The sequence below is a fragment of the Tachypleus tridentatus genome, chromosome 10, assembly GCF_004210375.1.
Source record: "Tachypleus tridentatus isolate NWPU-2018 chromosome 10, ASM421037v1, whole genome shotgun sequence".
NCBI classification, from domain to species: Eukaryota; Metazoa; Arthropoda; class Merostomata; order Xiphosura; family Limulidae; genus Tachypleus; species Tachypleus tridentatus.
In genome coordinates this window covers 121,622,497-121,648,745 of record NC_134834.1, presented here as the reverse complement: position 1 = coordinate 121,648,745, position 26,249 = coordinate 121,622,497, and the positions used below count along the sequence as shown (strand labels likewise).

Below are 26,249 nucleotides of genomic sequence, written 5' to 3'. Positions count from 1 at the left end.
AAGCTGTAAAAAACAGGTACGATACTCTTAACTGTTACATAGTAAATATACATTGTTAGTTTTATGGTGTCACTAGCGAACGACACTGTTTAGTGCTAGTTTACATAACACTGGTTACTATGTAAGTTAAACACGTCTTCAAAAAAACCCAAAAAACACCTATTACGTTTACGTTTTCGGTCAAGAATCACTTACCAGTCGATCCAAGTTACTTGTTATACCGTAGATGGTTGTTTCCGATTGGTCCCACTACCACAACTATTGGGTTGTCCAAAAATAAATGTCGTTTTTGAACTGCGAAGTTTGGAAAACTATAAACCAGTGTTGTAAAACATGCTTTAACCAATATAAGCACAATTTGTTTTGTAAAGCATGCTTTAACCAATATAAGCACAATTTGTTTTGTAAAGCATGTTTTAACCAATATAAGCACAATTTGTTTTGTAAAGCATGTTTTAACCAATATAAGCACAATTTGTTTTGTAAAGCATGTTTTAACCAATATAAGCACAATTTGTTTTGTAAAGCATGCTTTAACCAATATAAGCACAATTTGTTTTGTAAAACATGCTTTAACCAATATAAGCACTATTTGTTTTGTAAAGCATGCTTTAACCAATATAAGCACAATTTGTTTTGTAAAGCATGCTTTAACCAATATAAGCACTATTTGTTTTGTAAAGCATGCTTTAACCAATATAAGCACAATTTGTTATGTAAAGCATGCTTTAACCAATATAAGCACAATTTGTTTTGTAAAACATGCTTTAACCAATATGAGCACTATTTGTTTTGTAAAGCATGCTTTAACCAATATAAGCACAATTTGTTTTGTAAAGCATGCTTTAACCAATATAAGCACTATTTGTTTTGTAAAGCATGCTTTAACCAATATAAGCACAATTTGTTTTGTAAAGCATGCTTTAACCAATATAAGCAGTATTTGTTTTGTAAAGCATGCTTTAACCAATATAAGCACAATTTGTTTTGTAAAGCATGCTTTAACCAAAATAAGCACTATTTGTTTTGTAAAACATGCTTTAACCAAAATAAGCACTATTTGTTTTGTAAAGCATGCTTTAACCAATATAAGCACTATTTGTTTTGTAAAACATGCTTTAACCAATATAAGCACTATTTGTTTTGTAAAACATGCTTTAACCAATACAAGCACTATTTGTTTTGTAAAACATGCTTTAACCAATATAAGCACAATTTGTTTTGTAAAGCATGCTTTAACCAAAATAAGCACTATTTGTTTTGTAAAACATGCTTTAACCAATATAAGCACTATTTGTTTTGTAAAACACGCTTTAACCAATACAAGCACTATTTGTTTTGTAAAGCATGCTTTAACCAATATAAGCACTATTTGTTTTGTAAAGCATGCTTTAACCAATACAAGCACTATTTGTTTTGTAAAACATGCTTTAACCAATATAAGCACTATTTGTTTTGTAAAACATGCTTTAACCAATATAAGCACTATTTGTTTTGTAAAACATGCTTTAACCAATATAAGCACTATTTGTTTTGTAAAACATGCTTTAACCAAAATAAGCACTATTTGTTTTATAAAACATGCTTTAACCAATATAAGCACTATTTGTTTCAACACACTTTTGTCAAACTGTAATGATGTTATTTATGCCCCTGCTGTAGAAATCAGAGTTTCTATGGTCAATGTACTCCCTGAATGTTTCTGCAGCTGTCTGATTTTGAAAGTGTTTACTTTTCATAAACTTGTCAAAGTGCTTGAAAAAATAAAAATCTGTAGTGGAAAGGTCTGGGGAATAAGGTGCCTGAAAGTTTCTTCTGTAGCTGTCTGATTCTGAAAGTTTTACTTTTCAAAAAGTTATCAGTGTTTAAAAAGAATGAAAATCTGTAATGAAAAAGTCTGGGGAATAAGGCATTCACATTTCGAAGCATCATTCTTGACAGGTCTGATAACACCGATTTTGGTGATCTTCAGTCAGCTCATACAGAACCCACTCATCCAAATTGTGTCTTTCCAATCGCACTCAAGTGGTTGGCAATGTTTGATTTGCTTGTGCCTAGCTTTACTGCATACTCCTGTACTGTTGTGCGAGGGTCTGTTTTCTAGCTTTACTGCACACTCCTGTACTGTTGTGCGAGGGTCTGTTTTCTAGCTTTACTGCATGCTCCTGTACTGTTGTGCGAGGGTCTGTTTTCTAGCTTTACTGCATACTCCTGTACTGTTGTGCGAGGGTCTGTTTTCTAGCTTTACTGCACACTCCTGTACTGTTGTGCGAGGGTGTTTTCTAGCTTTACTGCATACTCCTGTACTGTTGTGCGAGGGTCTGTTTTCTAGCTTTACTGCACACTCCTGTACTGTTGTGCGAGGGTCTGTTTTCTAGCTTTACTGCACACTCCTGTACTGTTGTGCGAGGGTCTGTTTTCTAGCTTTACTGCACACTCCTGTACTGTTGTGCGAGGGTCTGTTTTCTAGCTTTACTGCATACTCCTGTACTGTTGTGCAGCTTTACTGGGTTGTGCTCTGTTTTCTAGCTTTACTGCACACTCCTGTACTGTTATGCGAGGGTCTGTTTTCTAGCTTTACTGCATACTCCTGTACTGTTGTGTGAGGGTCTGTCTTCTAGCTTTACTGCATACTCCTGTACTGTTGTGCGAGGGTCTGTTTTCTAGCTTTACTCCATACTCCTATACTGTTGTGCGAGGGTCTGTTTTCTAGCTTTACTGCATACTCCTGTACTGTTGTGCGAGGGTCTGTTTTCTAGCTTTACTGCACACTCCTGTACTGTTGTGCGAGGGTCTGTTTTCTAGCTTTACTGCATACTCCTGTACTGTTGTGCGGGGTCTGTTTTCTAGCTTTACTGCACACTCCTGTACTGTTGTGCGAGGGTCTGTTTTCTAGCTTTACTGCACACTCCTGTACTGTTGTGCGAGGATCTGTTTTCTAGCTTTACTGCACACTCCTGTACTGTTGTGTGAGGGTCTGTCTTCTAGCTTTACTGCATACTCCTGTACTGTTGTGTGAGGGTCTGTCTTCTAGCTTTACTGCATACTCCTGTACTGTTGTGTGAGGGTCTGTCTTCTAGCTTTACTGCATACTCCTGTGCTGTTGTGTGAGAGTCTTAACTGCTTTCCTTAATGTGTTTTCATCTATTGATGACTTCCTTCCATGACCTTTGTGGTCTTCAAAACTTTCATCTCCATTTCCAAACCTTTGGAACCAACGCTGAACTGTACGTTCAGCACCAGATCCATGGCCAAATTTCTGGTTGATGTTCCATGTAGTTTCGGTAGCTTTTCGTCCAAGTTTGAAGTCGTAGAGGAAAATCAGACGAAAGTTATTCTTGTCCATGCTGCCTTGGGGTTGGAAACTTACTCTGAGTGGAGTTGAAACAGCAGACAATTAAGACACCTTGTAAGCAACGAACGTTGGATTAAACCAACCAACCAACGTTACTCAATATTCAGCTTCTAAATGTCATCATGAGAATTCCTACATTTATTTGTATTCTCTGTCATCTAGAGATAACAAACTGTCCTTTCCAGTTCATAAATTATATTGGTTATCTTTATAAAGTATATGTAAATCTCGCCCATGGGTTGAAATATTTCTTCACACCTCAGGGTTACCTCCAATAATAGTTATCGATTTGATAATGAACTTTCTTTAACTGGCAACTTTCACACTTTCCCTTCTGTAAAATATACGTCAGCGGTAAGTCTGTAGGCTTATAACAATGAAAACCGGGTTTCAATAACAAATGTAGGCACAACACAGATAACCCAGTGCATATGGGAAACAAAGAAACAAAATTTGTAAATCTTTAATAATGTTCTTTCAAATCAAGGTCCATAAATATAACATCACATCTCCAATTCCAAAGACTTTAAATAAATGGACATTAAAGGAAGAAAGCCAACAGATGAATGTTGATAAACATGTTTCCCGCCGTACGTGGAGTTCGTGCATTTTCATTAGGTGAACGAACCATATTATGCACATCTGGCGAGCACAGCCAATTAGTACAACTTTACCGTCAGTTAGTTATAGAATAACTTTTACTTTTTTGTTTTTTATCGTGACTACTGGCATCTGATGAACAAATGCAAGTCGGAGTTTATTTTATTTACGTCACTGCTTGGGAAACACGTGCGTGTCATCACCCTTAACGTCACAATCTACCAATTAATTAGTAAGCTATAGCTATATATTACTATCCCTTAATCTCTTACTAAAGTCGAGATTTACGCGTTATACTTGTAAACTGGATTCTACTTCAGAAGTCTAAAGTGTTAACAAAATAAAAGTGACCAACACTTGCCAAGTGCTCATGAGATATCCTGAGATGTTTAAACACTTACTGGTTTTCCTAAACCAGCACCATTATGTGAGAGGATCCTTCCACGGTTACTAATATACTCATAGAACATCTGGTAAAGGAACGAAAGACATGAGCTTCTGCAAATAAATTATTGTACCAGTCCCGACAGGCATCCTTTACTCGGTGCAAAGTGGATTATGGTACCAGTTCAGAGATCATACAACCTTTACCTGGTGCTAAGTGGATTATGGTACCAGTCCAGAGATCATACGACCTTTACCTGGCGCTAAGTGGATTATGGTACCAGTCCAGAGATCATACAACCTTTACCTGGTGCTAAGTGGATTATGGTACCAGTCCAGAGATCATACGACCTTTACCTGGTGCTAAGTGGATTATGGTACCAGTCCAGAGATCATACAACCTTTACCTGGTGCAATGTAAAACAGATCATATTTTGAAAAGATCATTTAACAAAATCGTAGTGAAACAGGTACATTACGCCTGACTATTATGGTATTACTTCCTGTTTTCATTTTTATTACATACAAGTAAAAATATCAATTATTAAGTGATATATAAAGTTATTTATTAGTGTATATCTATAAAGTCTACAAGGGCTGCGATATAATATTACCCATTGTTATTTACACAAAGTTTTGAAAGAGCCATAACCTGGACCCTCGCGCATGGGAAGTGTACAACACGACCGTATTCAAAACATTCATTTTTCAACACTGTGGTGTGAATGTCAACCAACTTCGTGTAGTGGTAGAAACTCACCAACAATCTAATCTAATGAAAATTTAATGACATATCACTCCAAGATAGAGGTTTTATTTTTACCCTTCGACACACATGGCCTGAAGCAGGAGCAATGTCCCAGGTTTAACTATAATTTACACGATCTATTGTCTCGCAACAATCAGCAGTAAAAAACGAAGTGAACTATTGTCGTTACGCAACTGTGCAGCCAGATACAATGTAATCCAATCAGTTCTGAAGGAAATGAGCGAGTAAGTTGTCTTATACTAGAAAGTACGTGGTAGTTATGATCAACTCCGCTCTCTTTAAACTGGGAAGATATTCTGTTCCTAACTATAATATATGTACTTCCACTGAAACAAGAGGGGCGTTTTATATTATGACAACGAAGATCTTGAGACAAAATAAAAACAAGAGTTCTTCAAATCTCTACAACACAAAATAAAAACAAGAGTTCTTCAAATCTCTACAACACAAAATAAAAACAAGAATTCTTCAAATCTCTACAACACTTTATCGTTTTCATAGGTTTTTATAGCTTGTACTTGAAGCGTAAGAGCCGAAACTATACAGACTTGTGTTTAAAGGTCAAGACGTGTTGTATTTATATTTCCATTACTCCTGCTTCTGATTAAAAAACAAATGTTATTACAATAAAAAAAAGTTCACGTGCCGATAGAACTTGTGATGTTATATACCTGTAAGAAGTAAAAACTTGTAAAGTTACGTCTGTGGCATTAGATACAGCCCTGTGTTACATTTAAATAGTAAATATTTGTAAAGTTACGTCTGTGGTATTAGACACATCCCTGTGTTACCTGTAAGAAGTAAAAACTTGTAAGGTTACGTCTCTGGCATTAGATAAAGCTACGTCTCACGAAAACCTAATACTCCAATAATACAGACCGTACCAGATGTTAATCATTCTAGGAAAAAAAATCAAAATGAAAAAATGGCCAGTCATGGTTATTTCAATATCTGTGTTGTCAAATACAACATGTGCAGTTATTATTAGTGTACAGGTATCCCTCACGGGTTGTATCAGACGAGTTAGTTTTGATGGAAGCTTTATGTATATACAATACAAACGGGAGTTGTTCCCCATGACAAATAGTATTAAAAAAGTTTCAAACATAATACACTTCTAACTCCCTTGACTTTCACTAATGTTACTGGTTAGGCCTATAATTATAAATACATCTTCACAACAATGTATAAGAAATTATTAGATGTTAGTATCTTCTGCACGAAGTAATAAGCAAAGCTGACGATACTTGAACCAGAAAAAACAGCATAAAACTGATGCACTTTTTAAATTTTGGAAGTTTTATTTTCTTCCGCGTTAATATACAACCGCGTAATGAGGTCCGCATAAAAATACCTTATTAATGGGCCAAACAAATATAACCTATTGTTCACCTAAATATTCGACAAGGTCGCACCAATTATTTTTGCGTGGTTGTATATAAAACAATTACAGTTAACATTAAGCTTCTGAGAAAGTGATAACAACTACGTAAACACAACAGCTGTTTGAAACCCGGGGAGTGATTAACTTTTAAACACAGTAAGTGGTTTAGCTTACATTTAATAAAAATTCTAAACCTAGAAAATGCCAGCACTATAGTCATGTATCCAGATTATCCAGCCAACACTTACTCCAGAAGAAAATGGATTATATTATCTAGTGTTTAATAGTAAGAAAATTACAACAATTCTACTATTACACCTAGATTTTTCCAGAATTGAGAAGGAAGCAGAAAGGTGTTTGATTCCAAAAGAACAAAATGCCATGTATAGTCTTCAATAAAAGTTAGGACATATCTTACATGGTTAATTCTTTCTTAAACTACTTATATTTAAAAAAAAAAAAAAAAGTGTTAACCATAAAGTTTTACAGTATAAATGTTAACCCTAGATAATTTTACAGCGTCAGGAATTATAGTTACAACTCATGCCTCAATAAACAGCTCGTAAGAAAAAAATTTTGACTACGTATAGCTGTAAAAAACTTTGATATATGACCATATGGAGGGAAGCAATACTCATTCCACAACAGCTTCTAGAACCGAGCATGTGGATAGACTATCACTTTCACCCATAACTGTATATGTTCAACACATTACGTTGAACCCCATAACTCGCAGTTCGATACTCTAACCACTAAGCCTCGCCAAGCTTTACTCAATTTTGAGAAATTAAGCAGTGATCAAACACGCTAGCCACTAAGCCTCGTCAGACCTTATCCAATTCTGAGAAATTGGTCTCTGAAGAGACACACTAACTAGTTTGTTTTTCAATTTATTTATTTTATTCAAACAGATGTCAACTTACTACGTAATATAACAAACCATAGGACATATACTGTAATGTTAAGCCTTATAATTTGTTCAAATTGTCTTACATTTTGTTTAACATTTTTTTAAGTATCTTCACATTGAAAACACACTAAACCATAGACGGACTTAAAATGTCAAAGAATGACTATAAAAACTAAGTACATGTAAAAAACACAAACGTCAGATTCACCATATACAATGGTAGAATAGATATTTGGATAAATTATCTTACTTATATAAGGGATTAATTTCACCAAATCTACCTCGAACGTTCATTCGTGTATTTATATAACGTTCGTAAGTATGGTTATTTAAAGCAAATGACATATATACGTTGTATTTAATAATATTTCCGTGTAAAGTTTTAATTTTAGGTTAAAATAATATGTGCTACACTGCTTCTTTAAAGTTTACTGCGCCATCTTTGGGTCATATTTGAAATTAACCTTCATTTAATACACCTGAAAGAATCGTACAATATATTAACATTTCTGGCGACAACAGTGCTCCAGGTTTATCGCACTTGTTAAACTGTTTACTTCTGAAAGGGTTTCATAATTAATTTCATCTCTTACAATTACAAATCTAATATTCCAAATAAAAATAGATTATTTTTGCTTTCCATTATTGTAATGACATGTATGCAAACCCTAAGATAGTGTAATTATACGTTCACACGTACAGTAGTAATATACAAATCATTTTATAGTTTATTAATTAAACGACCAACAGTAGCACTGGAAAGTGTTAAACATTGTGAATGATAAAATTACAAAATAAATTACCAGAAACTAGACTAGAAAAAGGTGTTCTAAATCTTTAAAACATTTTAGTTCTCTACAAAAAATGATTTGGATAACCACAGTTTCGTTTTCCTCACAGATGTACACTTCAAACCTAAAAAATTAAAATATCACATTGGAAAAATGAGTTGGAAAATGTTTTCGTTCTTACATGATTGACCTCTCCATCTCGGGTAAACATTGTACACATTTTAAAAATATCACCGACAACCATCTACAAGTCAAGTTCAAGTGGGTCACAGCAAAACCGAGTGTTTTCAGTTTATCTTAATCAAAGACAGTTTAAGTATCATTTTAATGTGTTACATTAAAACTGAGCACTTAACTTAATTAAGAGCACCTGTGGAACAAACTTACTGGATAAAGAGTAGTTGTTTGCTTACAAACTTACTGGATAAAGAGTAGTTGTTTGCTTACAAACTTACTGGATAAAGAGTAGTTGTTTGTTTACAAACTTACTGGATAAAGAGTAGTTGTTTGCTTACAAACTTACTGGATAAAGAGTAGTTGTTTGTTTACAAACTTACTGGATAAAGAGTAGTTGTTTGTTTACAAACTTACTGGATGAAGAGTAGTTGTTTGTTTACAAACTTACTGGATGAAAAGTAGTTGTTTGTTTACAAACTTACTGGATGAAGAGTAGTTGTTTGTTTACAAACTTACTGGATGAAGAGTAGTTGTTTGTTTACAAACTTACTGGATAAAGAGTAGTTGTTTGTTTACAAACTTACTGGATAAAGAGTAGTTGTTTGTTTACAAACTTACTGGATGAAGAGTAGTTGTTTGTTTACAAACTTACTGGATAAAGAGTAGTTGTTTGTTTACAAACTTACTGGATAAAGAGTAGTTGTTTGTTTACAAACTTACTGGATAAAGAGTAGTTGTTTGTTTACAAACTTACTGGATAAAGAGTAGTTGTTTGTTTACAAACTTACTGGATAAAGAGTAGTTGTTTGCTTACAAACTTACTGGATAAAGAGTAGTTGTTTGTTTACAAACTTACTGGATAAAGAGTAGTTGTTTGCTTACAAACTTACTGGATAAAGAGTAGTTGTTTGTTTACAAACTTACTGGATGAAGAGTAGTTGTTTGTTTACAAACTTACTGGATAAAGAGTAGTTGTTTGTTTACAAACTTACTGGATGAAAAGTAGTTGTTTGTTTACAAACTTACTGGATAAAGAGTAGTTGTTTGTTTACAAACTTACTGGATAAAGAGTAGTTGTTTGTTTACAAACTTACTGGATGAAGAGTAGTTGTTTGTTTACAAACTTACTGGATGAAGAGTAGTTGTTTGTTTACAAACTTACTGGATGAAAAGTAGTTGTTTGTTTACAAACTTACTGGATGAAAAGTAGTTGTTTGTTTACAAACTTACTGGATGAAAAGTAGTTGTTTGTTTACAAACTTACTGGATGAAAAGTAGTTGTTTGTTTACAAACTTACTGGATGAAAAGTAGTTGTTTGTTTACAAACTTACTGGCTGAAGAGTAGTTGTTTGTTTACAAACTTACTGGCTGAAGAGTAGTTGTTTGTTTACAAACTTACTGGCTGAAGAGTAGTTGTTTGTTTACAAACTTACTGGATGAAAAGTAGTTGTTTGTTTACAAACTTACTGGTTGAAGAGTAGTTGTTTGCTTTATTAGAAAACTAAAGTATATTCAAACCTGTAAACTAATATCTGGGTTTCACTCCTCTAAAACATGACTGTAAAAGATGGATTTTAAGTTCACGAGGTTAAACTGTTTTGAATCCAACATAATCGTATCACAAACATAATACGAAGTAAGGTTTATGATTCTTCCAGTTTTCATTAAACAAAGTGCACAGAAACAATACATCAAGAAAAGGAAGTGTAGGGACAAAAACAAAACTCATAATCTATAACTGAAGAGTTCAACTGATAGAATATAAAACTAAACTGACCTCTCCTATCCATTTGTACATGCTTAGAGGAAGAGATATTCCTAGCAGAAGTTGCTCGGGCTGGATGAGAGGATTTCTTTATTGTGGATGAGATGGGCATCGAAAGAGTAGAAGACAGCAAAGGTTGCTTGGTGGAAGAAGTAGTTGTTTTCTTCACAGGCTCTACCAGAAAACCATGCAAACATATCCAACCATAAAATGTTCCCAAATTACCCCATAAGAAATGGAGAGTCTATTAGGTTTAAGAAAATAAAGGCCCCATTTCCAATTAGAATGCATAAAACAAAAAAAAATCCCCAAATAAATAATAAATAAGCCATGCTAATAAGTTAAAAGTAAAAAACTGGTTCATCAGGAGTTTATTGTTACATCCAGCAACCAAATCAAAAGAAAGTCTCAGGTAGGAGCAGAATCAGTCAGTATAGGAGACTAAATATTAGATCTGTAACCTGCAGGAGTTATTGGTATACAGTGAAATATGACCCTCCATGTTGGTGTACAATGAACCTAGATAGTGTTAGTAATTTCAACAAGACTACAACAAAACAATATAATGGTACAAACTTCCAGGTTTTGTGCATTGTTACTAAGAACTTTTATGTGGTGTTAAAACAAGACTACAATAAAACAATATAATGGTGTTAGAACAAGACTACAATAAAACTATATAAATGGTACAACTTCCAGTTTTGTGGATTATCACTAAGAACGTTTATATGGTGTTAGAACAAAACTGCAATAGAACAATATAAATGGTACAACTTCCAGGTTTTGTGCATTATCAATAAAAACGTTTATATGGTGTTAGAACAAAACTGCAATAGAACAATATAAATGGTACAACTTCCATGTTTTGTGTATTATTACTAAGAACGTTTACATGGTATTAGAACAAGACTACAATAAAACAATATAATGGTGTAAGAACAAGACTATAATAAAACAATATAAATGGTACAAACTTCCAGGTTTTGTGCATTATCACTAAGAACGTTTATACGATGTTAGAACAAGACTGCAATAAAACAATATAAATAATACAACTTCCAGGTTTTGAGTATTATTACTAGAAACGTTTATATGGTTTTAGAACAAGACTGCAATTAAACAATATAAATGGTACAACTTCCAGGTTTTGTGTATTATTACTAAGAACATTTATATGGTGTTAGAACAAGACTGCAATAAAACAATAAAAATGGTACAACTTCCAGGTTTTGTGTATTATTACTAGAAACGTTTATATGGTGTTAGAACAAGACTGCAATAAAACAATATAATGGTACAAACTTCCAGGTTTTGTGTATTGTTACTAAGAACGTTTATATGGTGTTAGAACAAGACTGCAATAAAACAATAAAAATGGTACAACTTCCAGGTTTTGTGTATTATTACTAGAAACGTTTATATGGTGTTAGAACAAGACTGCAATAAAACAATATAATGGTACAAACTTTCAGGTTTTGTGTATTGTTACTAAGAACGTTTATATGGTGTTAGAACAAGACTACAATAAAACAATATAATGGTACAGCTTCCAGGTTTTGTGCATTGTTACTAAGAACGTTTATATGGTGTTAGAACAAGACTACAATAAAACAATATAATGGTACAGCTTCCAGGTTTTGTGCATTATTACTAAGAATGTTTATATGGTGTTAGAACAAAACTGCAATAAAACAAGATAATGGTGTTAGAACAAGACTACAATAAAATAATAGAAATGGTACAACTTCCAGCTTTTGTGTATTATTACTAAAAACGTTCACATGGTATTAGAACAAGACTACAATAAAACAATATAATGGTACAGCTTCCAGGTTTTATGCATTATCACTAAGAACGTTTATATGGTGTTAGAACAAAACTGCAATAAAACAATATAATGGTGATAGAACAAGACTACAATAAAACAATATAATGGTACAACTTCCAGGTTTTGTGCATTATCACTAAGAACGTTTATATGGTGTTAGAACAAGACTGCAATAAAACGATATAAATAATACAACTTCCAGGTTTTGAGTATTATTACTAAGAACGTTTACATGGTTTTAGAACAAGACTGCAATTAAACAATATAAATGGTATAACTTCCAGGTTTTGTTCATTATCACTATGAACGTTTCTATGGTGTTAGAACAAGACTACAATAAAACAATATAATGGTACAACTTCCAGGTTTTGTGCATTATCAGTAAGAACGTTTATATGGTGTTAGAACAAGACTACAATAAAATAATAGAAATGGTACAACTTCCAGGTTTTGTGTATTATTACTAAGAACGTTTATATGGTATTAGAACAAGACTGCAATAAAACAATATAATGGTACAACTTCCAGGTTTTGTGCATTATTACTAAGAACGTTTATATGGTGTTAGAACAAGACTGCAATAAAACAATATAAATGGTACAACTTCCAGGTTTTGTGCATTATTACCAAGAACGTTTATATCGTGTTAGAACAAAACTGCAATAAAACAACATAATGGTGTTAGAACAAGACTACAATAAAACAATATAATGGTATAACTTCCAGGTTTTGTGCATTATCACGAAGAACGTTTATATGGTGTTAGAACAAGACTACAATAAAACAATATAATGGTACAACTTCCAGGTTTTGTGCATTATCACAAAGAACGTTTATATGGTGTTAGAACAAGACTACAATAAAACAATATAATGGTACAACTTCCAGGTTTTGTGCATTATCACGAAGAACGTTTATATGGTGTTAGAACAAGACTACAATAAAACAATATAATGGTACAACTTCCAGGTTTTGTGCATTATCACGAAGAACGTTTATATGGTGTTAGAACAAGAATGCAATAAAACAATATAATGGTACAACTTCCAGGTTTTGTGCATTATCACGAAGAACGTTTATATGGTGTTAGAACAAGAATGCAATAAAACAATATAATGGTGTTAGAACAAGAATGCAATAAAACAATATAATGGTGTTAGAACAAGACTATAATAAAACAATATAAATGGTACAAACTTCCAGGTTTTGTGGATTATTACTAAGAACGTTTATACGATGTTAGAACAAGACTGCAATAAAACAATATAAATAATACAACTTCCAGGTTTTTAGTATTATTACTAGAAACGTTTATATGGTTTTAGAACAAGACTGCAATTAAACAATATAAATGGTACAACTTCCAGGTTTTGTGTATTATTACTAAGAACATTTATATGGTGTTAGAACAAGACTGCAATAAAACAATAAAAATGGTACAACTTCCAGGTTTTGTGTATTATTACTAGAAACGTTTATATGGTGTTAGAACAAGACTGCAATAAAACAATATAATGGTACAAACTTCCAGGTTTTGTGTATTGTTACTAAGAACGTTTATATGGTGTTAGAACAAGACTGCAATAAAACAATAAAAATGGTACAACTTCCAGGTTTTGTGTATTATTACTAGAAACGTTTATATGGTGTTAGAACAAGACTGCAATAAAACAATATAATGGTACAAACTTTCAGGTTTTGTGTATTGTTACTAAGAACGTTTATATGGTGTTAGAACAAGACTACAATAAAACAATATAATGGTACAGCTTCCAGGTTTTGTGCATTATTACTAAGAACGTTTATATGGTGTTAGAACAAGACTACAATAAAACAATATAATGGTACAGCTTCCAGGTTTTGTGCATTATTACTAAGAATGTTTATATGGTGTTAGAACAAAACTGCAATAAAACAAGATAATGGTGTTAGAACAAGACTACAATAAAATAATAGAAATGGTACAACTTCCAGCTTTTGTGTATTATTACTAAAAACGTTCACATGGTATTAGAACAAGACTACAATAAAACAATATAATGGTACAGCTTCCAGGTTTTATGCATTATCACTAAGAACGTTTATATGGTGTTAGAACAAAACTGCAATAAAACAATATAATGGTGATAGAACAAGATTACAATAAAACAATATAATGGTACAACTTCCAGGTTTTGTGCATTATCACTAAGAACGTTTATATGGTGTTAGAACAAGACTGCAATAAAACGATATAAATAATACAACTTCCAGGTTTTGAGTATTATTACTAAGAACGTTTACATGGTTTTAGAACAAGACTGCAATTAAACAATATAAATGGTATAACTTCCAGGTTTTGTTCATTATCACTATGAACGTTTCTATGGTGTTAGAACAAGACTACAATAAAACAATATAATGGTACAACTTCCAGGTTTTGTGCATTATTACTAAGAACGTTTATATGGTATTAGAACAAGACTACAATAAAACAATATAATGGTACAACTTCCAGGTTTTGTGCATTATCAGTAAGAACGTTTATATGGTGTTAGAACAAGACTACAATAAAATAATAGAAATGGTACAACTTCCAGGTTTTGTGTATTATTACTAAGAACGTTTATATGGTATTAGAACAAGACTGCAATAAAACAATATAATGGTACAACTTCCAGGTTTTGTGCATTATTACTAAGAACGTTTATATGGTGTTAGAACAAGACTGCAATAAAACAATATAAATGGTACAACTTCCAGGTTTTGTGCATTATTACCAAGAACGTTTATATCGTGTTAGAACAAAACTGCAATAAAACAACATAATGGTGTTAGAACAAGACTACAATAAAACAATATAATGGTATAACTTCCAGGTTTTGTGCATTATCACGAAGAACGTTTATATGGTGTTAGAACAAGACTACAATAAAACAATATAATGGTACAACTTCCAGGTTTTGTGCATTATCACAAAGAACGTTTATATGGTGTTAGAACAAGACTACAATAAAACAATATAATGGTACAACTTCCAGGTTTTGTGCATTATCACGAAGAACGTTTATATGGTGTTAGAACAAGACTACAATAAAACAATATAATGGTACAACTTCCAGGTTTTGAGTATTATTACTAAGAACGTTTATATGGTGTTAGAACAAGACTACAATAAAACAATATAATGGTACAACTTCCAGGTTTTGTGCATTATCACGAAGAACGTTTATATGGTGTTAGAACAAGAATGCAATAAAACAATATAATGGTGTTAGAACAAGAATGCAATAAAACAATATAATGGTGTTAGAACAAGAATGCAATAAAACAATATAATGGTGTTAGAACAAGAATGCAATAAAACAATATAAATGGTACAAACTACCAGGTTTTGCATAATATTACTAAAAACTTTCATGTGGTGTTAGAACAAGACTGGAATAAAACAATATAATGGTACAACTTCCAGGTTTTGTGTATTATTACTAAGAACTTTTATGTGGTGTTAGAACAAGACTACAATAAAACAATATAATGGTACCAGTTCCAGGACATTGTTAGTAGTAAGAACAATCCAGTGATAAAGCTTGAAAACAATGACCACTACTTATGTCAAATCATTAACTCATTGCTGTTAGTGAATAACTGAGAAAAAAAAATTCTTACTAATAAAATGTTTAATTTAAAGTGAAAACTACATGCACTGCTAGAAGTGCACTTTAATGTTCGTATTATATTCATGGAACAGAACTGAGATACAAAACAAAGCTCCAAATTAAAGATTGTCTAGACTTACCTTTCTTAGCGAGTGATTGTTTATGAGTTGGTTGTTGAGATTTTCCTGTTGATGACTTTGAGCTCACTGTTACTAGTACAGAAGTAGGAGGTGTTTTTGTAGGTTTAGGACCTGTTTAATTAAAACATATTAAGCTATTATGTGATTAAAACTATAACTTAAACAAAAGCTAGATAATGTAATCCTTGAACAACAGGGATCAGGTAGCACAGAAGAGAAAAATATGATTTTAAATCTATAGCAAACAATGTAAGAGAGAAAGTAGAATACTTTAAGTTTGAAAGTTCAAAGCAGTTTCAGTTTGAAGTTATATTTTTCTAGGTTCATTTCCAAGAAACAAACACACATACTTAAAATGGATATTTGGTAAATCAAGTACAATGGTTGCACACCACCATGATATTTATAAATGCCACATTACTAAATTGTGTTCGTACTTTTTATTTCATCACAAAAGTGACTTAAAAAAAACAAAAACGTTTAAATATTTCATTGTATATCTAAATATAAAAATAAACTGGGTAATGGAAAAGTTGTTTATCTATAAATTTAGCAGTTGAAGAAATAATGGATGATAATGTCATATTTCAAACACACAAGCTATCTTTCTATACAGAAGTAAAATCTATGGTTAAATGATAGAGGGAAAGAAGTTCTAGGATCTGTATACTGGGAAACCATCTGTAACATAGCCAAGTTCAGTTTATTCCCTTAAAACAACTTGCTAATTGAGTTCTGAAATGCTAGTGAGTAAACCTAGTCCAGAGTTTCTACTATTGTAATAACAAAATATTTTGAAATATATTTTATGACATTTTACAGCTCATAGTTATCCAAATAAACTGACTGCCTGTAGTTGTGTGTTGACCAATACATCATTGAGTAACCAGAGATCATCTGAGTTACAGATACAGTCTTTACGACTAGGGTTAATGTTGTTTTTCCTTTAATTGTTGAGAGTAGGATCATGAACAGAGTTACGATGCAGGTTCTCAATATATGGATCCATATTGTCAGATGTAACACTATGTTTGATACATTTGTGGATATAATACAGGTTAGAGATATCTTGTTGTCAGATGGTACACTATGTTTGATACATTTGTGGATATGATACAGGTTAGAGATATCTTGTTGTCAGATGGTACACTATGTTTGATACATTTGTGGATATGATACAGGTTAGAGATATCTTGTTGTCAGATGGTACACTATGTTTGATACATTTGTGGATATGATACAGGTTAGAGATATCTTGTTGTTAGATGATACACTATGTTTGATACATTTGTGGATATGATACAGGTTAGAGATATCTTGTTGTCAGATGGTACACTATGTTTGATACATTTGTGGATATGATACAGGTTAGAGATATCTTGTTGTCAGATGGTACACTATGTTTGATACATTTGTGGATATGATACAGGTTAGAGATATCTTGTTGTCAGATGATACACTATGTTTGATACATTTGTGGATATGATACAGGTTAGAGATATCTTGTTGTCAGATGATACACTATGTTTGATACATTTGTGGATATGATACAGGTTAGAGATATCTTGTTGTCAGATGATACACTATGTTTGATACATTTGTGGATATGATACAGGTTAAAGATATCTTGTTGTCAGATGTAACACTATGTTTGATATATTTGTGGATATGATACAGGTTTGAGATATCTTGTTGTCAGATGGTACACTATGTTTGATACATTTGTGGATATGATACAGGTTAGAGATATCTTGTTGTCAGATGATATACTATGTTTGATACATTTGTGGATATGATACAGGTTAAAGATATCTTGTTTTCAGATGATACACTATGTTTGATACATTTGTGGATATGATACAAGTTAGAGATATCTTGTTGTCAGATGTATCAGTATGTTTGATACATTTGTGGATATAATACAGGTTATTATTTCCAAGGTACTTTGTTTGGGTTCCATTTTAAAGACTGTGGCTAATGAACTTCTTACCAGTTTTAGCTGCAAGATTCTTTTTTTGGATAACTACTTGAGACTGTGAGCGTGACCCATGAGATGCCAAAGATGCAGTGGACATTTCACTTGGTGGAGCAGAGAGAGTTGGAGACAAGGCTGACTTACTTGTGAGGGAGTTTTTCAAGTTCTGACTGTTCACTGAAATATAATCTAAAACCAAATGAATGGGTAATTAATCATGTCGTAATTGATATTATTAACCACAAAGAATTATTTTTATCATTTTATCCAATTCAAAGTTCAATTCCATAACTGATAATATTACAAAAGAATACTGTTTAAAAACAATTTCATTTTGTGTTTTCTCAATCTGAAGTGTCAGAAACAAAACATTAGTTGTCATCAAAGAAAAGATTTGAGAAATTATTAAATGGTCCCTTTATTTATTTTTTATTTCATTAGTAACAAGTTTCGGTATTTTGTCACTTACAATGGAACAATTTACAAAGTCACATTAAATTGCAATAGTTACAACCACATTCACGTTGTTTTTGAACATTTGTGAAAACTATTATTACACTCACTAGATGGCAGGACCTCACTTAGACTGGATGTGAAATTCAGAGTGCTGCTACGTGATATTGACGATAAATTATTGTCTTCATGCGAGTACAATGAATCCATGATAATAGGGCTCACACAGACTTGTTCTTGTGAACTGAAAAAAAGAAATGCATTACTTAATATTGATTATAACGAAAGACTCTAATTTTTTGTGGTATAATAATGAAATGAGTTTACAACAAAGATATCCCAAAAATCTCACATTACTGAGACAAATTGGAAATTGTAATATTCATTGATATCAATCATTTTAATACCCTAAAAATATCCCAGAAATGGTATAACTATAAAATATTTGGTAAAACCAAGACTAGAAGTCTCCAGAAACGGTACAGCCTAGAAAAATCTGGTAATCTAGTAAAAATGTTATAACCAAAACTTTTAAGTCCAAAAGAAACGACATAACCAAGACATAAATATGTAAAAAATTATATTTCATGACTTAACCTCTCCCCAAAATGGTATAGCCAAAAACATTCTAGTAATCTCACAAAAACGTATTAATCAAGATCTACTAAACAAATTGTAACCAATACCGAGAAATAGTCCTAAAAATTATATTACAAAGACTTAGAAATCTATATACAGTGGAAGAAATCCATCTAAGGAACTCACCTTTGTGACTTGGATGCATTTTTAGATTTCCTTGAAAGTCTACCACTTATAGTACTCTTCTCATTAACAGATGCATCTGATTTGGTTGTAAAGGATTTTTTTTCTTGAGGTTGACGAGCTAATGCAAGATTTGTGTCAATTCTACTCTTTATTTCTTTCTTTGACTTCGGTTTTGACTTTTCTTCATCCAAACTTGCCTTAATTTTTGATGTCACAGCATCCCAACGGCTTTTCTTTGGTGTTTTCTTTGTCTCTCCCTCTATGGTATCATTTTTGGTTTTTTTGCCCGATGTAGATTCAATCATAGCTTTGATTTTGGACATGACGTTCTTTTTGGGGGTTTTAACCTTCTTTCTTGGTTCTTCCCTAACTGTATTTTTACCTGATTTATCAGCTAACGGCGAAGATTCCTCCTTGTTGGTCATCTTTCCTTCCTTCATTTGACCATCAGGAGTTCTGTCTTGGATTTGATCTTTAACAGAGCTGTCTGTGACCAGGTGACTAGCAGGAATAGTTGTGCTGTTAACTTCGTTTTTTTCAGTACTTGTAGCGTCTATAATAAAAGACGTTGTTCTTATGACCGGCGATAAGCTATCTTCCATCTTTACTTCGTTAGCAAATGGTGTAAGTGAAAATATATCACCGTTTTCTTGACACCTCAACATCTCTTTTGGCTCATTCGTGACTTTACCTTCCCATTTCAAATCATCTTGCACTTCATATTGTTGTAATATGGGTTGTTGACTTTCTGTTGCTCTGATTATTTCTTCCATCGTAAAGTCCATTTCTTTAGAATATATTTCATTTCTACTCCTCAACTGTTGTTCTATTTCTGGTCCTAATGACACAGTTCCACTGTCTTGACTATAAGTTGAAAAACGCATATTGTACTCTTCTCCAACTTCCAAGTCCAAATCACCCTGAAAACCAGTATCAGCACTACACACAGTATATGTGGAAAGAGGGCGTTCCTTAGAATCAAACGACGTTTCTCTACTAAACACCTGGTCTTCATTCACTGGAACAAATACTTTGCTGTTGGTCATTTCGTTTGACCTTTCAGAATGATCACTTATTTCCTGGCTGCATGTAAGTGGTTTATCATGCGTGTCAGATTTTTCATTGTCTAGTTTCTTCAAATTCAATGAATCCAAAAGCTTCCCTTCATTCATTACATCACCCGACACCTGAGAAGGCCTAGCAGTAGCTGTTACTAAAGTATTCTCTATCAAACCACCTACTGAAGAGTAACTTTCTTGTAACAAAGTAAGACTAGGAAGTTCCTGATCTTCGACTCTGGAAACATCTGTTTCTTTATAAACTCCATCTTTAAGAAATTCATCTCTATAATATTCGTTCTCTAAGATTTTCATTGGTAACTTCCCAAGAGTATCTACTTGAGCTGGAGGTGTGGAAGTTTCTTCAATCAAGTGTTGACACAGACTATTGTCCAAACCATATTCCACACTTTTAAGAAGTAAACTGCGAGTTGAGTACTTATCATGTACGCTAGAGGGCGTGGAAGTGTGGAAAGCATCTTCGGCAAAATAATTTACAGCATCTGACTTGTCGTCAATTAATTCAGGTAAGCATTCTAAAGATCCCTGAGGATCCCTGGTAATTATTTTATCAGCAGACAAAGAGCTTTTGCTTTCTTTGGTTAAGGTGTTAGTGTCTTCCACTGAAGAGCAGGTATTACGTTGAGTTTCTTGACTACTGGCATCCCTGTACTCTATAGTTACATCTTCCACAACTTCAGACTCAGGTAGCTCGTTCATCTCATCACAAGAAAACGTCTTTGGAAGCATCATTGCATCAAAGTCAGTAATAATGGAGTGGTGCTCACTATATAGAGTGAAATCTTTCATCTGGTTAGGAGTTAAAATTCCAAGACTGTCTTCAAAATCAAGAGACAAACCATCATCACACTCATCATCTTCTTCAAAAATATAATCTAAATTATGTCCTTCAACCTGGTTTAGGAGCTCTCCTGGACGACGCATCAAGTATTCAGTAATATGGGACTGTTCTTCCAAATTGAAGGTTGTGTTGGTTTCATTACCTCCAAGAGTACTGACAGAATTCACGCATGGTGTATATTCCATGTCAAAGGTCGAATTCAATTTTTCAGTGGGCTGTTTGGTTGAAATAGTGTCAAATGTTGTGTTGCATCTATCTTTTATTTCTCCCTGCTCAAATTTATTATCCACAGGAGTTTTAGTCATGTGGAATGTTTGGTTGAGGTCCTGTTTGGCCTGATAACCATTAGAACTATTGCCTTCTGTATCAACAGTATACGACACATTCAGCAAACCTCTCTGAAATACTTCATTGTCTATACTTTCCTGTACATCTTCACTATACGTTTTATCTTTCTCACCTACTTGGTAATCATCTGAATGAAACGTTTCAGATTCAAATGTCTGAGTAACATTGATATTTTCACATTGGTTCTTTAGAGTCGTATTGTTGTCTCTAGAAAAAAACGTTTTTGGAGGGGGTACCTTCCTCTTTTGATCATCTGCTTCTATATTTTTAGACGGAATAAACTTACCAGTCTGTACTGGAAATTTTGACGCTACCCTCGGCGCAGGAAGTTTTGACTTAATCTGTACAGAATCTTCGGTTTGTCCAGGTTCTCTCAAAGGTCCACTATGAGGTAGGTTGTGAGACAAACTGAGTTTTTCTACTTTCTTTACTGGGGCAAATATTCCATAATTGTCCTCACAAGAAAAATATCTAATACCGTTGACCGAACCGTCGTTTTTACCAACTGGTTCAAAAAGTTCGACCCCACACCATATCCCAGTTTGAAATTCAACGGATCCAAAAAAGCGCAAAATCCCTCGTTTAGCTCCTCCTACACACACACGCTGGCCAATCCATTCATTCCACTTGGAGAACAACTCGGAATCAACGGGGGAAGGTGTTTTTTCATAAGGCGGTTTTGATGTCTCATCCACACGAACAATCCCATTTCCAAGGTCGACACCACTGCTAGACGGACAGGCCCCAGACTTGGGTATCAAACTCTTTGGTTTCATTCCCAACCCAGAAGGAGGGGGAATCTGACTTCCTTTTCTTCTTTCTGGAGGCTAAAATATCATAAATAAAACCATGAATTTCTTAAACCATACAAGCATTCCACCATAACCATGTACATATAGAGCACACTGAAGAAGACCCATAATAGAAACCTGTCGAATAACAATTATTTATAAATTACAGCAACTTAAAACACTGCTCTGAGACTGAAAAGGCACTTCAACATAAAACTAATATTTCTTGTGAACATGAATATCCGATACAAAATATATTTAAATGTAAACTTATCGATTAACTAACAAGTAATACAAGTCATATAGCTTCATTACCCGCATCATTTTCACTTTGTCTTTATACAGTCTTGGCCTAATTACTAAACATGACTCACCATTAGAATATATCACATGAAAACATGGTTCCTTTTCAATTTGACAAAAAAAATGTTTACCTTTTACGAAAAAGAAACTTCTCACTTTTAAGTGCTAGCTATTATTTTGTTTCACCAATAAGACAGTTGCTGAAATCCTGTTTCATTCAGTGATCTTGTCTAATAAACATACTTCATGCAGCGTCACGTGAAAAAGAACACAGGAAGGTTGCCAGGGCTATGTTTCTATTCAGGGATCTCCAGGGGATGGAAGCGCGTAACTTGGCTCGTGCACTCGCATCACATAAACAGTACCACTCAAAAGTGGTTACGACAGCAACAGGCTTCCAAACGAGGTAATTAGAAGTGGGTAATCGATCACCAGAGTCAAATTAGGCAAGGTATGTGTATTTATCGTACAGACGATGACGCTGGTGTTTCAATCCGACCTTGGCAGGTAGGGTTTGCAGACCAACCGATATTTATCAATAGAAAACGGCAGCCACTAGGGTTAATTCCACTACCATAATCTGATTTGCGTAGCTGTTTTACCCTGGCAGAAAGTCCCTAGATATCCATGTTTAGATCTTCATCCAAAGCAAGGTCAATATATATTAACCTCAATACCTTTGCGCCCACAACAACAAACAGCGTTGTTATCGTCTGAGAAACTAGCAATATTAATGAGTTTTTTTTTTGTCGTTTTTTCACACAAATATTTGAAATGTTTTGTTGTTGTTTTTCAAGATATTTTTCGGATAATTCAGACAGTACAAGTATATGTTTATTATGTTTATATATACATGTTTATTGTGGCATTTTTCAACTTTGGGAGGACAAACATTAAGACTTAAAGTTTGTAGGTTGTAAATACTGTGTGTGCTCGCTCGTGTATATGTATTGTGTTTGCGCATTGAAATAAAAAAATAAAGATGGACAAACCAAAACTGAAACCAACAGTAGATAGTTTAAATAACAATAAAGCTTCCGTATATCGTCCAGGAATTTCAAAACCTAAAATCAATATTTACTAAGGTTGTTATCAATGTAAACGTACTTTCAGAACACAAAACTTATTCATCGTATCAAACCTAAATATCACATGTGATTGGTCGTCATATAGGTCAACAGGTACTGTTATCGCGTGCAGTAGTTACTAAGGTAACGAGTGTTCAAACAGACTTTATAACCAAACCTTAACCACGGCAGGTTTTTCTAATATGCGGAGTCTACTATTTTCCAGGAACGTTTAAATAATTTCCTTGTATCAACAATTAGAGAAAAACTTTTCAAAACATGAGGTAAATGTAGGAATGGCTAATAACAAACGTTCAAAAACAATGTAAATAAGATAGTAGGAATCATCCACACAGGCACAGTGTAGGGGAATTTTAAAACAAAAACGGGATAAATACAATTCAGTTGCTTATTGTTTATCTATTATTAGCTGTTTCACCCTGTAGGTAAGCTTTTTAAAGGTACACCAAATTTATGTAAGGAAGCTAACTACACCTACACTAGACTTTTGTTATTATTACTTTTGCCGAGTGTTAATTCTTGTAAAAGGTTATATTCCGTTTGAAACTGTGTCACCTTAGTGAAACTGGTTGACACCACTGTTCCGGTTTAGGGGTTATATAATGAAAGAAGAACAAGACATTCAAATATTTTACTCTGACATTTACAGACATTCCCCCAACTTGTGACACACTCATTAAATAGATATTATGAAAGGTAACATTGTATAGTATTGTAAAGTTCTTATGGCTTATTGAGGAGATATTTATGATGAACAAATAAGAGTTGCCCTACGTAGTTGCCGCCTGCCCAATACCTGAAACTTCTGACACACAGCAAGCTGTACAACTTACGGATTCAACTATTTTCGAGTAACGTTAGTATAAAGCTAACGTATTTATAGTAAAGTTATCACTTCTTTCACAGAAAACTGGGGATATTGTTGGAAGCAAAGTGAACCTAACAATAATTTGTATTGTTACGCACCAAAAATCATAGGTTGCAGAAACAGTCCAACAACTTGTGTCCTTCCGCGTCAAGTAACAATGGATTACGTAAGCTAAACTCGCGCACCATTGACTTTCACATGCACCCAGTTTTCTTTCTTTTGTATGAAATGTTATATTTAGGACTATGTCTAACTACGACTTATGCTCGTCATAAAGCAACTGAAATATATACGTCAGTCTTAATGTCCTACCGAAAGACTATGGTCGGTTAAGTTAAAGTATCTTGCAGGTTCCAGGTATGGTCAAGTGGTATAATTTGTTTCAGAGGGCTAGTCTGTCCTAAATCACCATCATACCGTAACACAACGGTTCGGAAAGTTCCCTCGAACAACGATTCTGCGGAAGGAAAATTTTTGTAGACACGCCCATTTCTGTCTTATTTGATGTCATATTAGTATTAGAGTCGCTAAAGAAACAAAGTCGTTCATGATGACGAGAAACCCACTTGAACTAAAAGTGTATCTCAGAACATGTGTCCGGCAACAGTCAGTTGTAAACTCTCTTTGTTAACCTGAAGATGACCTAGAAAGATCGAAACGTTGTTCTCTGCTTATCAATAAAATTGTTAATACCCATACAAGCCGTTCTGAGATACAATATAGTAGTTGTTCAGGTGTAAATTAAGAGAACCGTTCATTATCAATGTTATAGAAGTCGTTCGTGTGTAAATTAAAAACAATTATCAATCGCTTCAGTTTCAGGTTATTTAAGTTAAGCCTAATTACGAGGATTATTTTCTTCTCTCGATTGTAGTAAATATCTCTTGGTGATCGGGAAAAAAGTAGGGGAAGAGGGAAGAAAGAAACTCCCATAAAATACGCCTGTTAAAGACAAGTAGAAACTATGGGTAGGGGAAGTTTAGAACTATGAGGGGAAGTTGAGCCTGTTTACATTGTGTGACAGTCAAGAATATGGTGGACGAAACACCGACCAACTTACCTATATCTCCAGTGGTCAGTCATGTTAGGCCTGTTTACATTGTGTGACAGTCAAGAATATGGTGGACGAAACACCGACCAACTTACCTATATCTCCAGTGGTCAGTCATGTTAGGCCTGTTTACATTGTGTGACAGTCAAGAATATGGTGGACGAAACACCGACCAACTTACCTATATCTCCAGTGGTCAGTCATGTTAGGCCTGTTTACATTCTGTGACAGTCAAGAATATGGTGGACGAAATACCGACCAACTTACCTATATCTCCAGTGGTCAGTCATGTTAGGCTTGTTTACATTGTGTAACAGTCAAGAATATGGTGGACGAAACACCGACCAACTTACCTATATCTCCAGTGGTCAGTCATGTTAGGCCTGTTTACATTGTGTGACAGTCAAGAATATGGTGGACGAAACACCGACCAACTTACCTATATCTCCAGTGGTCAGTTATGTTAGGCCTGTTTACATTGTGTGACAGTCAAGAATATGGTGGACGAAACACCGACCAACTTACCTATATCTCCAGCGGTCAGTCATGTTAGGCCTGTTTACATTGTGTGACAGTCAAGAATATGGTGGACGAAACACCGACCAACTTACCTATATCTCCAGTGGTCAGTCATGTTAGGCCTGTTTACATTCTGTGACAGTCAAGAATATGGTGGACGAAACACCGACCAACTTACCTATATCTCCAGCGGTCAGTCATGTTAGGCCTGTTTACATTGTGTGACAGTCAAGAATATGGTGGACGAAACACCGACCAACTTACCTATATCTCCAGCGGTCAGTCATGTTAGGCCTGTTTACATTGTGTGACAGTCAAGAATATGGTGGACGAAACACCGACCAACTTACCTATATCTCCAGTGGTCAGTCATGTTAGGCCTGTTTACATTCTGTGACAGTCAAGAATATGGTGGACGAAACACCG

General features: G+C 33.9%; 1 protein-coding gene across 6 annotated transcripts in view; it reads right to left on the bottom strand.

Moving 5' to 3' along the window:
* Positions 1–26,249, bottom strand: part of LOC143230215 (uncharacterized) — a 111,546-nt gene that overhangs the window by 36,871 nt on the left and 48,426 nt on the right. For 3 of the 6 annotated variants that reach the window (XM_076463352.1, XM_076463351.1, XM_076463356.1), the window contains exons 2-6: positions 18,936–22,030; positions 18,281–18,414; positions 17,733–17,906; positions 15,743–15,853; positions 10,149–10,310 (exon numbers count right to left, since the gene is read on the bottom strand). In XM_076463352.1, coding sequence (XP_076319467.1) covers positions 10,149–10,310; positions 15,743–15,853; positions 17,733–17,906; positions 18,281–18,414; positions 18,936–22,030 — 3,676 coding nt within the window. Of the gene's footprint in view, positions 1–10,148; positions 10,311–15,742; positions 15,854–17,732; positions 17,907–18,280; positions 18,415–18,935; positions 22,031–22,368; positions 22,888–26,249 lie in introns of those variants that run through there. The other 3 variants (XM_076463355.1, XM_076463353.1, XM_076463357.1) reach the window with 3 other exon arrangements.